At 32.1% G+C, this 16589-nt stretch overlaps 3 protein-coding genes across 3 annotated transcripts; 1 reads left to right on the forward strand and 2 right to left on the reverse strand.

Annotated features, from left to right (window-relative positions):
- Nucleotides 1-919: 919 nt before the first annotated feature.
- On the forward strand, nt 920-2961 carry LOAG_03258 (hypothetical protein). The gene is made up of 4 exons (XM_020446272.1): nt 920-970; nt 1132-1220; nt 1908-2389; nt 2776-2961. Exons 3-4 carry the CDS (start codon nt 2083-2085, stop codon nt 2952-2954), a joined length of 486 nt encoding a protein of 161 aa, XP_020303366.1. The 5' UTR covers nt 920-970; nt 1132-1220; nt 1908-2082; the 3' UTR covers nt 2955-2961.
- Nucleotides 2962-5100: 2139 nt separating this feature from the next.
- On the reverse strand, nt 5101-10730 carry LOAG_17736 (egg laying defective protein 2; the record flags this gene model as incomplete). Its single annotated transcript, XM_003138796.2, has 15 exons — nt 5101-5390; nt 5740-5875; nt 6092-6196; nt 6348-6521; nt 6653-6727; nt 7032-7153; nt 7311-7431; nt 7879-8010; nt 8242-8371; nt 8530-8704; nt 8892-9024; nt 9215-9406; nt 9563-9676; nt 10174-10299; nt 10566-10730. 15 exons carry the CDS (start codon nt 10728-10730, stop codon nt 5101-5103), a joined length of 2190 nt encoding a protein of 729 aa, XP_003138844.2.
- A 721-nt stretch (nt 10731-11451) lies between these two features.
- Nucleotides 11452-13503, reverse strand: LOAG_17737 (hypothetical protein; the record flags this gene model as incomplete). The annotated part of the gene is made up of 4 exons (XM_020450399.1): nt 13289-13503; nt 12214-12331; nt 11880-11992; nt 11452-11612 (listed from the first exon to the last, which is right to left on the reverse strand). The coding sequence occupies exons 1-4, from the start codon at nt 13365-13367 to the stop codon at nt 11452-11454; spliced, it is 471 nt and encodes a 156-aa protein (XP_020305926.1). The 5' UTR covers nt 13368-13503.
- Between the last annotated feature and the right edge of the window lie 3086 nt (nt 13504-16589).

Consider the following 16589-nt stretch of genomic DNA (forward strand, 5'->3'; position numbering starts at 1 on the left):
TAGCCGTCAGTGCAATAAGAAATAATCCCGTCTTCCGATCCGCAAAGCGAAAACCGGAATTAGGGGTAGGAACAGTAACACTGTTCCGTCTGTCTTACAGCTAAGAAGTTATGCAAATTTTTATCATAGGAATATATCAGCAAAAAATGATCACTTTTTGCATGCAGGGTAGTTGCAGTAGTGAAACTAACTTCTCGGACATCTTGATAAGATGCTGATATATTCCTATGATATTTTTTTTTATATGACTAACAGTTTCTGTCATCTAGATGACAGTCGTTTTCTTCATTCGGATCTCAAAATCAATAGATTGCTCTGAAGTATTTGAAACTTGGATATGATAATAAAATATTTTTTGTCTGAGTTTACATATACATATTTTTTAATTATCTGAGATGCCAATTCAATTTCTTTTGCTTTATAACTAAAAAGTATTACTTTACACTCTAGCACTCTTATCCGATAAACAAACCTTGACTCAATTCGTAACATTAATCTTTGTATTTCTGCCATTTATCCTGTTCGCTGTTTAGTCACTTGAATGGATTGATCCATTTTCAGGACAAATTAAACTAATGGTTAGAAGTTTAACTTTTAAGGCAAGCCTTATTGCCAACTTTTACAATTATTTTCGTCTTAAAATGTATTGCGAATTGAATTTGCTTAAGAGTTTTCCATGGAAAAATTATATAAATTTTGACTAAGCTTAGTTTCTTAGCGATTTATTTTTACAAAGAGGAAGAGAGCAAGCATATCTTAACTGCTAAAAAAGTAAAATTTCAGTATGGAACTTGAGAAAATGCAGTTGTCTCTATGGAATTTCCACGTAAATTCTTTTTTATTCCGGGCTCACAAAGTAAATTTCATTATCGCCCAGAAAGGAACAATAATTTTTTCCTTCCCAACCAAGCAGTGTTCATGTACATTAAAGAATCGTATCTCTCTCATTCCATACTTCCACAGATTTTCGGTTTGTGGGCTCAATGGAGCAACTTTTCAAATATTTCACTTTTTGAAAGTATTGCGCATCGAAACACAAACTTTTTGACGAATTTTGTAATCAGATCGGAAAAAATTTCCCAAAAACAGTGCCTATTTTTGGTTTAATGCATTTCAATTTATATTTTTTAGAAATGATTTACATAGAATTATTGGCATTTTCCTTACCTTTAGTGAAATTCAAGAGAACAGATGGGATATTACTAATGAAAAAGAGAAAGGTAAGATTTTTCATAACAACAACTACTTAAGAAGGCATGTATTAATAATTGCTAAAGCAATTATCAGCCCTTTTTTAGTTACTGAACTCTTGCTGAGCCTTAAAATTTTACGATGTTAATAATTTCAATGATAGGCCTTGAAACTATGATAGTTGCTGGGTTCTATAATTATAATATAATAGGTTATGAAAGGTAGCAGATCTACTTTTTTTGTCAAGCCAAGCGCTCCCCTAATCTCGATAATACATGAGGTGAGTTCTTGAAGCAAAGATAGTTACAATCAGAGAAATGGAAATGCTAATTTATCTACCACAAATAATTGCAAAGAACTTTTAATGGAGTTAAAATTCCGCCAAATTAGCTATCTGTGATCAACTCTATACATTCAATTAAAGATTCATTGCAGGAAAACAAGGTGTTGAATTTTTGTTCTTTCTGATGTTATGTACTTTTACCAATGGGACCATAAACACATAATAACCCTCGCATGACAAGTTTTTGTCATGACAAAGGGAGTAATGATGTTTTTTTATCCTTAAAATGGTGATAAGAAGTGCAAAGAAAAAGGTGGAAAGATTATCTTGGCGATGGATCGGCCCCGTTGATTCAATTGCACATCACAGTATATGGTGCTTGGATTTTTACATGAATATATGATTAGAACAAATAGTCTATAGAAGTTTTCAGGGACGGATTTATACTAACCTGAATTGCGGATTGTGCGAAAATCTTCTGCGAAACTATGAAAGGAATAATTTACTTAAAATAATACTATTGCAACTATCATTATCGACTTCTGCGGGAAAAGGATCGCAATTTGAGAAAACGAGTGATAAATTTACGGAACCGATGCTTATCAGCGATGATTTCATACTTGGCTCCCATATTTTTACCGCATAATCTACCAGTACTCATCCTTGTACTCCATTACTACATTCAGTCGGGTACTGTCATCGTGGAAGCAATCAAATGTTATTCATGCGCTAATGATTTCATTGTTTGGCACTGGCGACATTTTTTTCTGAAACGAAATTATGGCATTACAGCGAGTGACCAGAGTTGTGCTAAATCGGATTATACACCTGAAATAACGCAGCTTTGTCCCTCGACCTGTTTCATCATGTATCTAAATGGTACCAACCGACATAATGGAGTAGTCACTGTTCTTGGTAGGCAGTTTGGAATTTCTTAAACGTGACAATGTGATATTTATTAACTTGATATTTCCAAGTTTTGAAGAGTTCTCCCAAATTTTGAGATCCAAACTTGAAATTTCTTAAGTACTCGGTATTTTTCTTTTAAAGAATCTGTTGTTGAAAAAGTTCAGTTTACGTTTCGTTACTTTTCCAACTTTGCAAGAAAAGAATCGAATTGAGTGGAAATGAAGCAGTTCAGAGAGTCGTCAATACTTTTGAGAGTTTTTGTTAAAGAAGCGAAAATGATGTGCGAAGACAAACAAGAATCAAACAAAGCTTTATCTGTCAATTATCGGAATTTGCATCATCCAACCCTCATGTAACCCTCATTACTTCTAATTCCACAAATCCGGTTACAGGGACCGTTCGCGGTTGTTCTTCGCAATTCTTAACCAGCGATCAACACTCACAACTCGGTCTTGGCCCACATTCACGTGTTTCTCACATTGGGAATTATTTGTCATCTGAATTTGATATGGTAAATCTTCCCGGAAATAGATATCTTTCGCAAAATTTTCAGGGTTGTGTCATTTTGTAATCTGAAATAACAGGTTTATGTTGAATGCATGACTTTGCATCAAATTTTCGCATCCACAGATGATCACTCACTGCACATTAGCTTTAGTTAGGAGCAAATTTAAGTCCGGAATTAAATTGAGGCGAAATAAATTTGCAGAGTTGTAAAACTTTCCAAGGAAATTATTTCCCGAAAAGAGATATGAAGTTATATAAAATTATTCATTTAGGGTAAATTCATCACAGATATTGTCAGTTTTGTTTGACTGGTCAGAAATCTGATCGCAATGTAGAAAGGGTTTCAGTATGACATAACGGAGCATTGGTGTTTCTGTTCCAGCGATCAATGTAATGAAAAAAGTTGCTACAGTGCAAACTCATATTCACAATCCACGTCAAAGAGACGCCAGCACTTTTTCGACAAATACTTTTCCACAGATGCTTCCGATCAAGTTGCTTTAAGCATATACTTTTTTTATTTGCTATCTGCGATTCATTTATATGTTATCTGCGATAGCTATGTGATATGATAAAGCGAATTATTGGATTTCTTACTTTTTAATTTTGTAATAATTGCTACTGCGATTGTTACAAAACCTATTTTAGTTACGAAAAAAACCTAATGGCATCTTTATTGCCGCACGGTTTGAACTAAGACCCACATATTTTCATAAATTTTTTTCGAAAAATGTCAATTTTTTGCGGAATTTATATCGATTCCGCAAGTTTGGACTTTTCAACAATGAGTTAAAGTAATGATTAATGTAAAATAATTTTGTTAAAGAATAAAATAAAACGCAATTCACTTTAGAACAATCGAGAAAAGCTGACGAAAAATGTTGACATCCGATGTCATTTAGCAAAGTAACGTCACGTTATTGGCTTTCAGAATCACTCTATAAGTTCTCAAAATTCAAAATATCTTAGCAAATACAAATACTATTATGACCCTTTACGACCGTTGCTAATTTATTTGCATTAGGTAACAGATGAATAGTCGAGACTGTTATTAATTTCAAACTCACCACCAATTCATTATCATTATTCTATAACTTTTGCTACTATTTTGCAAACCGTATCAAGTAAACTAATTGGTCATTTCAAGCATACGAAAATCGGATGTAATGTAATCATTCATTAGTATAATTCTTATCACATAAAAACCACTACAGTTAACAAACAAGATGATTCTATTCCAGTAGTATGTGGTAGAGAATACAATCAACATAATGCTCGGTGAGTGTACTACTAAATTTGAAAATATTTCACCAAAAAATATTTGTAGCAAATGGGGTTCAAAATGCTGTTCTCTCCTTTCATCATCTCCTCCCCTCTTCCTCCCTTCCAACTAATTCAGAGCATCTCATCGATTTCATTTCTCCAGAAATAGTGCCTTTAAGGTAAAAATTGGTATTTATACAGTGGTGAAGTCAAAATGAAATTTAGAGTGAAGTAGAAACTAACATCAGCAAAGCAAAATCTTTTATAAAAGCATTGTTCAGTGAATTCAAGCAATCAACAACTGATGAACAACATGCAGTAGTTGACTTATTAAGAAGAAAACAAGAAGTGAGGCTAATTATGTTTGGAATTTCGAAACTAAATATCTCCAAAATTAGAAGACCAATTGTTTCTAGAATAGACTTTCAACACTTTCGGATGGCATATTTCACCAATCAGATATAAAATTAAATGTAACAGTAATTTATAACCACAGAGAACAAAAATGCTCAATTAACATTTTTTCCTTTTCCTTCTTGTGTCCACAATAAATAAACAAATTTCGTAAAAAAGATTATTACAATTTAGCAATAAAATAAGGAATAGTTCATTCTAGAAATTCGGAGATCGAAATGATAAAGTTTGTTTGCGTAGGTTAAAGCTTTAAGTAAATGAAAAGATTATTAAAGGCACAATGAGATGAACGACGAAAATACAATTTCCGAGTTAAGCTCAATTCAAAAACTTTTTGAGTTGTAAATTAAGAATTTTGATTTTCCTGGCGATTAATCTTCGTCTTGACCATACTTTAGCGACTTTGGATCCTTGACCTGAGCAATGGATGTCTGGTTATGTCAAATTGCTTACAAATGACGATTTAATTAAAATTACATCGAATCATCAGGCAAGTATACTGATCTATTTCTGATTTAATTATATAAAAAATATCAAATACGTTTCAGTTTTGGTGGACTCAAACTACCATTTGCTATTTCATCTTCGACATATACCAATGTGGAAAAATTTGGTGTTGACGTCTGGAATTCATCATTTTCGTCATCCATACTGAGATCCTGTAGTGGTGGGATGGAAATGGGTAACTGGGATGTTGCTTGAATACACGACGATGAATTAAATGATGCAAATGGATCCCTCACTAAATCTGTTGCAATCGTCCGAGACAATGACTGTTGTTGTTCGCCTTCCTTTGTTCCAGCAATGTTCATTTCATCATTTCCTACATTCCAGAAAAGTTCTCATCGCTGTTAGGATGATAAGATTTATCCACATTGATTGTCAGTTTTAACCATTTCATTCAGTGAATTTAGAAGAAATGAAGAGACAAACACTCGAAGAATTTGTTTATCATAGAGAAATAGTTCTGATTATTTGCATTATACAACAATTGAGTTCTCTAACGGTGCGCACAACACCACCATCACGTCCTTTTACGTTGACATCTTTGTTTTCTTAATATATGTTAAACAAAATAAACGTGAAGTAAACTAAATTCTCTTGCACATACTTCCGGAGAGAAGATTTAAGGATATATAATGTTTCACAGAAAAGGTGTTAATAGAACATACCTCCAGCAGGATGATACAGTCCGAAAACAAGCTTTTCCAAATTCTCCAATTTATGAGAGATATAATTAATTGCTTGCAATTTCTCCTCAATGTGTTCGAAGCATATCTTCAGTTCAGGATGCAGTACGTTTAACTTCTTCAATGGTATTATTCGGACCAACAAATATTTGCAAATGTATTCATGCCTTACTTCATTTGACCTTACCAGATATCTGCTTCAGCTAAGCTCATAATAGTAAAAAAATTATTATCGAAAATGTGCCTTCTGCTTATTTTGGTGATTGTTTTTCGAATATTGTAAGGGAATCTAAGCCGCTGAATAAGGTAAGGTCTTGTAAAGTGTGCAACTTACAATATCATCGGTATTTCGTTGAACACCAGCACTCCAACGCACTTCGTGCAAATCATCCACTGAAGCAGTGCTCGTTCGCATTCCCGATGGCCTTGTCCTGGCTTGCTGAAACAGGCATTATGTCTCATCAATATGATTGTTGCTAAGATCATAATAATTGAAAAAGCCGAGCGATTACTTCCCTAGAATTAGAATTCGATATCTAAACAATTACTTTATATTACACCTCTCCGGTGTTGTTAAATGAACAACGAACCCGTTCGAGATCAGCAAACACCTGTGATGGAAGTATTCGAGCACCATGCCTCTCGCGCATCCGAAATAATAGTTTCCGGACCGAGTGTTCCGCTGACACCGTAAGTTTCTCATTTTTACGTCTTTCATCTAGTTCTTTTTCTCTTTTCACGTCAACTACTTTACGGAATTTTAACTGAAACACGCAACCTCAAAAAACGATTAGAAGCCATTTTTTTTTAATGCATCTGTGATTGTTTCTTCATCAGCAATTAATGGACCAAAAACCAAAAATCAAAAGAAAAAAATTGTTTAAGACAAAAATACTCGACGAGTGAGATTGTATGTTAGCACCAAATTGCGAGCAAACGAATTCGCGAATGCTTTATAGAAATCAAGCACCTGTAATTGTTTTGTTTCAAAAATAATAGTTAATTTTTCTGGAAAATTGCTTTTTTGAAATTTTTTAACAAGAATTTTGAATAAAATATTTTTTTTTTTTTTTTTACAGCAAAAAGAATTAACTCTGAGGGAAAAATCTTTCAAGCCATTTGAAATGGATGGTCAAAGTTTGGTTCAACCAATCTATCTGATAGAATTATAACTAAAGTGTTAAACCATTCTAGTAATTTCGGCAAAGGACTTTCAGAAAAATTTAGCCTTTTTTATTGAGTTGTCAGTGAAATGTGAAAAATGACCCGCTTACCTCCATAAGTTTATTCTTTTTTATGGAATGTAAATCTGTGTAGGTGAGAGCACGTACATTGGCAGCGCTTTGACCTGTTCTAAGTTGCTTCCAAAATTCATCACCAAAGACGTCACCTTTTCCTGAACGCTCATATAAATAAGCAACAAGAGGTACAAAATGACTGGGATCAAAATATTTGTACACAAATAATTGCAATCAGTTATCAAGATTTGTAAATCTGATACAAAACAATAATATCTGAAAAATAAGTTTACGACTTTCAAATATAAGCAGCACCTAAAATGGCGACAACTTCGTCATCCTGTATCACTTCAAGTGATCCCGAGACAACAAACCATAGCGCATCAACCGATTCTCCAGTATGGTAAATCAAATCACCGGGAGCTGCATGATTGCTCTGCAATCATTCTCGTCAGATTTTTTTTGTTTTCAATACGAGCAAATTTTTTCATATTAATTCTTAGTTTCATCATCAAGACCATCCGAATTGCGTGATGATTCCAGTGCAGGACATTTTGCATCAGCCAGCTATTAGAAAATTCTCCATTTTCATCAACAAATTTGTTGCAACAATAAAGCTCGCAAAGTATCATAGAAATATAGGTGCCTCTAATACTGTTGGAGTCCAGTCACCTTAGTTTATGGCGAGATAGGCTTCATAGGGTTAACAAATTTCAAGAAAATTCAATGGTTTGCTAAAAAATATTCTGGATTCCCCATGTTTCAAAATCCAATTGATTTCATTTTATTTTACATGAAATTAAAATTATTTTACATGAAATTACATGAAATTAAAATTGAGTAAGAGTGTTTCCCTTTTTGAACCTCTGAAACAAACAAAAACCTCTAGATGTACGGCAAATTGTCGAAGACAGCCATCAGAAGCAAGACGAAAACATGCATGTTCGTTGAATACCTTTCTATTCAAGTGCACACAAATATCTGCTTTCATATCTCTCGGACAATAACTGAGTACCTTAGATGAAACGAAATGAATCAATTTTTGACTCGATTTGTATGACTTCACAATTAAACTTTAGAGTCTCACCGGTTCACTTCAATTAGCAATATTCTCTTTAAGAATTGGCATTAAAGTGTCCAAATGTCCTAGCAATAAATTTCAAAACATTTTGAGTTTATCTCAGAGTTTTCTCATGTTTCTTTTAAATCTCATTTTTTAAAATAATTTCGCCAAGGAAATACAAACCTTTGAAGTATCGATACCCTTGGTCATAGCCCAGGTACTAATTACGTAGTCCATTATCCGTTCAGCAAGCTCATTTGGTACTTCCTGTAATTTGATAAATTCTCGAACATTTGCTATCATATCGTGATATCTGAAAAAATCCGACGCTGCTTACAGTTGAATGTATAACTTCCATCTTTTACCAAATGGAAAATACCAAAAAAGCTTCATTTATCTTTCTACTCACAACATCCAGGAAAAAAGATCTTATCAACAAAATGATATATATGAAATGAAACTACCAGTCACCTTATGGTAGCAGATGTCATTTGCTGTATAATATTCGTCATGTGGCCAAATATAGCAGCATATAGGAGTGCAGCAATGATCATCATGCATACACCGAACACTTTCTCATTATCAGTTGTGGATGCTATATTGCCAAAACCAACTGTTGATAAGCAGGACATCGTGAAATACAATGCTGCAGATTAATTCAATAATTTTTAACATAGCTGAAATTTTTAATTATTCAAAAAATTACATTCTATGCACTTCGCAGATGAAGGAAGCAAGAAATGAAATCGAAAAACATTATTAATATGTATATGCCGTCCGATCGGTAATGAAAAAATGTCATTTGCAGATGTGGACAACGAAGTTAATCTTACCACTAATATAAGCAGAACTTCGCTGAGGTCCACCAACCAACCTCAGCCTATCCTTGAAGGTATAATTAAAAGGAGAGTTCAGTTCCTTCGATAGCTTCGTTAACCATCCTTCAGGCATGGTTGGTACTAAAAACTGAAAAACCAAAAATAATAGTCAAATGAAGATTTAAATCTTGGACATTAGAAAGATTATTTTAAAGTTTGAAATCAAAGATTATTCTAAAGTTTTAAAAATTAATTCAATCATTCCGGAAGAACGGACAATTTCATTATCTATACAGTAAGACTTTTAGAAAAGTTCAAAAAATAACACAAAAATATACCCTTATCTTAACTTCATATTCACCAATGGAAAACCATATGCATGCTAACCAATGAGCAGCAAGTACATAAGCACATAAAAGTAAAAGTAATGTTGCTGCTCCGTATTCTAGATAATTATCAAGTTTACGTGCTACACGTCCAAGCCGCAGTAAACGTACAACTTTCAATGCACTTAACAATGATCCCATCCTCTGCAAAGAAATCGATCCAATAATATTCAAACTATCATGAAATCATTTAAATAAGTGGAAAGTGCTATGAAATCTCTTTTTATGTCATAGTACAATGTTTAAAGTAATTCAAAAAAAAAAGTGTGGAAAGAAGCACTTGAAATAAAAGAAACTTACCTCATCATTATGCTTAAACATGTAGAATATATCATATGGAAGGCAAGAAAGAAGATCGATGAGAAACCAAGACTTAAAATAGTTATACCTAATTATGTTCGGATCGATTACTACCTGAAGAAGTAAGCAGGTGATTTTAATTAAGATTGAAGAAGAACGCATGGTACTCATTGATTTTGTTATTAACTCAACCATTATAATTTACTAAAATTCTAAAATTTCAAAAAATTTAATTACATGACGTTTTTTTGAAAAAAAGTTCAAAAACCAAGTTAAAGTTAGCTAACATGTAAACATACACTAATATATAATTTTGAGCACTCTACCAAAAAGTGCTTTTCTTCTTTTGCACTTTTCGCTTTTCTTGAAAAAAAACCTGTCTACGAATAAGAGTTATTGCATTTATTTATAGTTTGTTAAATTATTTAAAACAAAACGTTAAGAAAGTGCGCATATCGTCTTGTTTGATAATATATAATTAATTCAAAAATTATAAAATTCAATTCTTCAGCATTCATAAATTTTGAGAAATGTTTCTGACATTTGAGGTAAGATACTCATATTTAAGTTAATTCAATCTATTCTCAAAATTCTATTCAAGCAACACTTACTTCGCCACCGGGACCAACGAATGTTGTATGAAAATTTAATAAAATATCGGCAAAAAATATTACATCAACGATAGAATCCATAAGAGCGACCATATCAATGGTACCACGGGGTGGATGTTCCCGAGTCTGCAAATAAATTTTGTTGTTTTTATAAAGTGCTTTTAATTAGTGAGATTTTGTCAACTTTACAACTAATTACATGCAATAATGATAATGTTTCAACAAGAAATTAAGAATTGAAATTTTATAATTTTTTATGAGAAAAGTGATGTAATGGAATCAGAGATGTCAGAAGTTATCCAATAATAAAAAAAGTTATTCAACAATCTGAATGTTTTCATAGCCATAAAAAAGAAAAATGCTAATTGAGATTAGCGAATAAAGAAGGCAACCTTGAAGGCAATATTGTAAGGTACGATAAAAGCAGTATAGAATGTAAGAGCCAAAATAGACCAATCCCATATTGTTTTGAATGTTGAATAATGTAAAATGATGTGTGGTGATGTTTTTGGTGTTTCTTGCCGATACTGTGGTAATAGATCGCCACCGAGGTTCATCACCTGATTATAAAGTTCACGTCTTTATCTTATTATTGACAGTTATTTTTGATCATTCTTATAGTTGCTTGTTAATACTGCTCGTCTAAAAATTTGTGTTCAATCTAAATTTTGATCAGCTCATGCTAGCAAAATCTAATGATACTTCAAGGTGATATGTGAATAAGGATGACTGTAAGAAATGATGTGAATGGAAAGAAAATAAAAGTACTGTAAGACAAACTTTGATAACCTGATTGAAGTTTGATGACGACGTACTCGTCGTCTTGTGCAGATCTTTCGTTTCAATTTGATTAAATTGTTGCCTGCTTTTTGCAATTTTTGCAATTTGCAGAATTCGCGAGAAGCCTAAATAAAAAAATGCTTATTATTTAATTTTAAAATATCAATTATATGCCCAAGTGATGGTCAATAATATCAATTTACCAAGATTTCTTGATATGAGATTTAATTTTACACTTGCGAGAAACAAGGCAAGAATACAATAATTTATTCCCAATTTTTGGTTTTTTGGTCTACTGATACCATTCTTTTTCCACGAATATTCTACTGTATTGGAATCGATCATTACTAATTTAAGTTGCAGTTTATGATGATAGATTCAGTAAAAATCTGTTTTTGTTGAATTATGTTAGAAATTTAGTACAAGAAAAAATTTTCCTTTGTAAAATAAAGCTCCTTCGAGGGTCAAAATTTGATAAGACAGTGTAGAGAAGTTTTATCATAAAACAAATGAAATTAAAGCATCCTTATCTTTATTATTTTCATCATCAAGCGGTTGTTTAAGAGGTGTGATATCCCTGAATTGGCACAAATACAGTACCACCTGATTACGATCATTCTTGATTGGAGCAATGTGCACCAACAACCAAAGAAGACTTCCTGAAAAGTTTTTGAATTAACTAAGAATTTTCTTCATTGGCTATATGATAGTATCAAGTAATACAATATGATAGTATGTTAATAATGACTGGACATGGTGAAGTTTAATTAGAGCTTAGACGAACATTTCTTGTTTCAATGAAATCAATAGACCCTCAATTTTTGCTTACTTTTCAGCTTTTTCATTTTTCAAAAAGCAGCTTAAATTCAATGTTAAATTTATTTAAATATAACTGAAAATTTTTGATGTATCTTCTAAATACGAACTATTTTTTTTGCGTAGACCAATTTCTGTTTGTTCGTGTTGACACATATCAAGCGCATTTTGAATCTTCCTCACCGCTTCAGGTCCACTGTAGTCGGCATGCATGAAGGAAAGTCTTCAAAATAGTACTATCAAGTAAACGAAGAGACGTCTAGTAATCTATCGAAATGGTTCAGGCCATTTATAGCCTGACCTCTCAATTTCATTCATTTTAATGAAACAAATAGAAATGCTTTGCACTGAAAAAAATAATTGCACTTAAGTCACATTTGGTTAGCTTTTTTAAAGTATGAAGCAAAATAGTATGAAATGAAAGGAACCATTGTGCAAACTCACGAGCAAGGTTTCTGCATAATTTCAGCCCTGGAATATCCCACCATTTTAGCAAAACCATCATTGCAATACACGATTGGATATTCTACTATTTGAGCGTTTGCTAGTATAAAACTAGTATCTACAAAAAGGCAGTCATATATCAAAAGTAAAGTACCTGAGAGATTAGATGAAAACTTTGTGACTTTCAACTCATGCATAATTCATTTCAATTCAATTGTGCAACAGAAAAAAAGAATCAGATCTGAGAGGACATATATGCGACAAAGGTTATTTGAGTCTTTATGTAGCAAATTATCTTTATAATCATTTATTGATTGTATCATCTCATCTCCGCCTGAACGCACTACTGTTGCGATCGTTTATCTTTAAATTTCTTTCTTCTCATTAGTAGTACTTTTTTTCTCACTTTAACTGCAATTATTGCTTTGATTTGATCAAACCATGAACTTTTACTTACGAGCAGTTCCAATTCCAATTATATTTCCTGCACTAGATTTAATTTCTAACTAGCAATTACTAATAAATTTGAGGACCTGATGGTGGGAAGTATCCTATTAGAATGATTCGATATTTGTGTAACTATCATTGTACTTCTTTTATGACTTAACTGAAATGACAGAATACATTTCCGTTAAGGTTCACAACTGTAAAAACGGTTTCCAGTCCAAATAAAAATGAGACTAATGAATCAGGAATTTGGTAAAGTGACTTGGTCAGTTTTCGGATTCTCAATTATCCCATGTGAAAGTCTTATTGTTTGGATTCTTGGGAGATTCATTGTTAACAAGCTTTTTAGTAAATGCTTACCCAAATATATAACATCCATAATCCAGCCTACTTATTGTTTCATATTAGAAAAACCCATAAATTGCCTAACCACACTTTGTGATTAACAATTTAATGTCAAGTGGTCAGCGATTTCTTTTGTTGCAGAAACATTTTTCGATGATTCTTTATAAATAATTCTAAAATCATAATATCTGACAATGTTTGGTTTAGATACTAGAAGTCTAAGTGTTGCCATCAGAAGTATGTTTTTTATGCACTGTTTATTATCAGTTTCTTGAGAACATACCAGAATTATTGCAGCGCCTAATAACATTTTCAAGGAATGTATTTTGTGGAGCGACGAGTCCTCGTTTAACCACAGGCATACCAACAGAGAGCCTCCTTGTTTCCCTTCACATCGATACTGATAATATTTGATATCGTTCTTTCTTTCCTTTCAGTATCTTTTCTATTGTTAAATTCCACAAATCCTTCGAAGAAGCAACCATTTTTCTTCTGCAAAATTCTTTCATTACCTGTTTAAAAAACTACCAAATTTCGCAAATAAATCGCATCTTCAGCAAAAATTTGGAGTTGTGAATAATGTTTAGATCTTACGAACCTCACGGATAAGTAAAAGCCTTTAAAGAATAAGGCGGTAAAGTTAAGGTCAATTCTTGAATAACACTAAATCCTATTCAAAAATTTCAATTGTCAAAAAGCAATCTTCTTATGAAGTCACATACAATCATTACATTATTTTTGAGATCGCTTCTGTACGTCTGCTACTTATAGCGAACGTAAATTCCTTAAAATTCAAAAATTTCTGGAATCCCCTAACTTCCATAGTCTATTAAAAATTTTAATGCCCTCCTTCTACTAGCATAATATTTGTAATGTGTGTTGCAACTTTTTTTTCCTACTGCCCTAATTTACCGCAGTAAGTTACAAACTTGTTTTATATGATTCTAGGATTTTGAAAATGTAAGCGCAAGTGTGAATTGAAAAGTACAACTACTAAATGTTTTAGATGAATTGTCAATTAAAGTGACTTGTACTGACATTTTCGGACAAAAATTTTCAAGTTCATGCCTGCCCAGGTGATATGTACGTTGATAGTCGAAGTTGAAAAAATGCTGAATTTGCTTAAGGAGAATGGATCAAGGCGTATATTTCTATGGGAAAAAATTTTGTCGAACATAGAACAAATTTTCTGAATGGAAAGGCGAGAAAGCAAGAATAACAGTTCCCACTTATTTACAGCTTTTAATAATTGTGGCAAGCCATTACATCGCCAAATTTTCAAACAATCATCACATTGAAAGACTTTTTATTTATATTTCCACGTTAACCTTTTATTTTTGGCTCCTTCCTTACAGAAGTTCCACACCAGTCAATAAAAATAATTTCCCCTCCAGAAACAAATTGTCAAATTACCCCTTTACTCGAATACTGAAATCTTTGGTTACTGACCCTTTAAAAATTCTTCAACACTTAATTCTTCCCCAATAAGAACATTTAAGGCGGTGAAATTTAATTAGTTGAATGATTCAATAAGATTTAAGATTGAGTTGCATCTTTAAAAAAAAAAAACAAATATAGAGGAAATGCAGGATGTTTTCTAAAAATTAGTTGAATCTGAAATGTAGTGTAATGATAGCGTTTTAAAATGTAGGATACCACCAAATCAAGGAAAAAAATAATTTGAGAATATTTATTTTTGATAACTAATGATATGGAGAAAAGAGGAGAGGATTTAATGACAGTGATAAAGCAGAAGTGAGAGCATTATGATTAATTTCTAAGCATATCAATAATAAATAAGACATCCAAAAGAGAAGTCTCTGGAAATAAGAAATATCATATGAATTAACTTCCAAATTGATCCACATGAAATTTATTTTTCAAAAATATTTTTCTGCAATGCATGAACAATTTTTAGGCCTTTTGTTGATTTCATATATTAAATTATTTCGCATCAAATGAATAATACGATAAGAAATTATAATGCATTTAACCAATAGCATTACTTTTTCTCTTTTGACACGCTTGCTTGCCTGTCAATTTTTTCAATATTTTCGAATTTATGCCATGAAGATATAGATTATTTTGAGATTCTGATAACAGAACATTAGTGAAAACTTATGTCGACACATATAAGTTAAATTTCTTACAATTTCAAATTTAATTTTTTTTCCTTTGAAAGTATCCGCTAATATCTCCATACAACTTTTTTCCAAAGTAGAAAAACGCTGTGAATTTTAATACAGTTATTAGCCGAAATTCTATTTTTAAATTAACAGAAGATTTTAAGTCACATATTTTTCATTTGATATGGAATATGAGGATGTGAAAGAAATGATGAAAAGTCTTCAATTAATCAAATATTTCATGAACGATTAAGATCTTTTTGACCGCTGACTTTTATTGAAGTCAATTAAGATTCTTTGCAGTGTTTTAGATCAGATTATAACTTTCAGCCCAAGTCTTTCTTTCTTCGATATCTGAAGCTAGAATGAAACGGAATTAATTTCTGAAATCACTGCAAGTAAGACATAACATTCTCGACGTTTGTCATTGGTGTAGGAAATATTGAAAAATAATCGGTCAAGATGCATTTCGAGTATTAATCACTTAACTGTGTCATTTAATTGAGCAAGAAATGCTATTAAGAATAAAAAATAATACCAAATGATAATAGCTTATTTCTTCTTCCTAGATGAACATAAGGTGCAAATGATTAAGGACATAAGTGGAATTGTCTCACTTAGTGCCATTTTTATAGTATAAAAATGTATCTGAAGAGCTTTCAACTGAGGAGTTTTTTGAAGTCTTATGATGCTTCAACAGTAAATGTGATATCAGTATCAGTTGATGCAATAACCGGTACATCTATCACAAAACTCCCATCATTACAAAATAAAATCCTTCGGTAAAATGGTCAGAATGAAAAGTTAAAGATAAAAGAGACAGCTCGAAAAGTGAGCAATGATTCATATGACTCAATTTCACGATAAGGTCCTACTTTCTTTAATGAATAAAACAATATCTGAATAAGGAGGCATAAGTGTAAGAATGAAATGAGACGATAAAAGCAGATTGAATCATTACCGGTAAATACCGCTTCATCTCTCATTCCTTCTTTCAGTCTTCAACAGTACGACATAAATGGTCTTTCTTTGAATTTCCAATTTTTAAATATAAAAGTGACAAAAGTCTTATAGTTTTCTTCAATAGAGAAAAGAGCAAAGCGGAAGCGTCGGTGCGATTTCTTCGTTTGGTTTGCTCTTAACTCGTTTGAGAAAACCCCTTCACTCCGAGCACTTTTCTAAATAAGCCGCACATCAATTTGAACCTTTAGACTATAAATATTATACAAAGCAATATCCACTCTTCCATCTCAACTCATTATCTATTCCTTTGTAGAATAGGCAGTTGCGTTTATTGAAAATGGATAAAAGCTTGATGGGAATTTATTTATTTGCTAAGGTTTACATAGCTTTAATATCTTAATAATTAAGTTTTAAAATTAAATCTCAGCTAACATTTAATATTTTTAAAAATTTTATATAAAGGAAAGATATTCGAATCTTTTTTCTTTCGATTTT

This window comes from Loa loa (assembly GCF_000183805.2).
Source record: "Loa loa unplaced genomic scaffold supercont3.121, whole genome shotgun sequence".
Lineage (NCBI taxonomy): Eukaryota > Metazoa > Nematoda > Chromadorea > Rhabditida > Onchocercidae > Loa > Loa loa.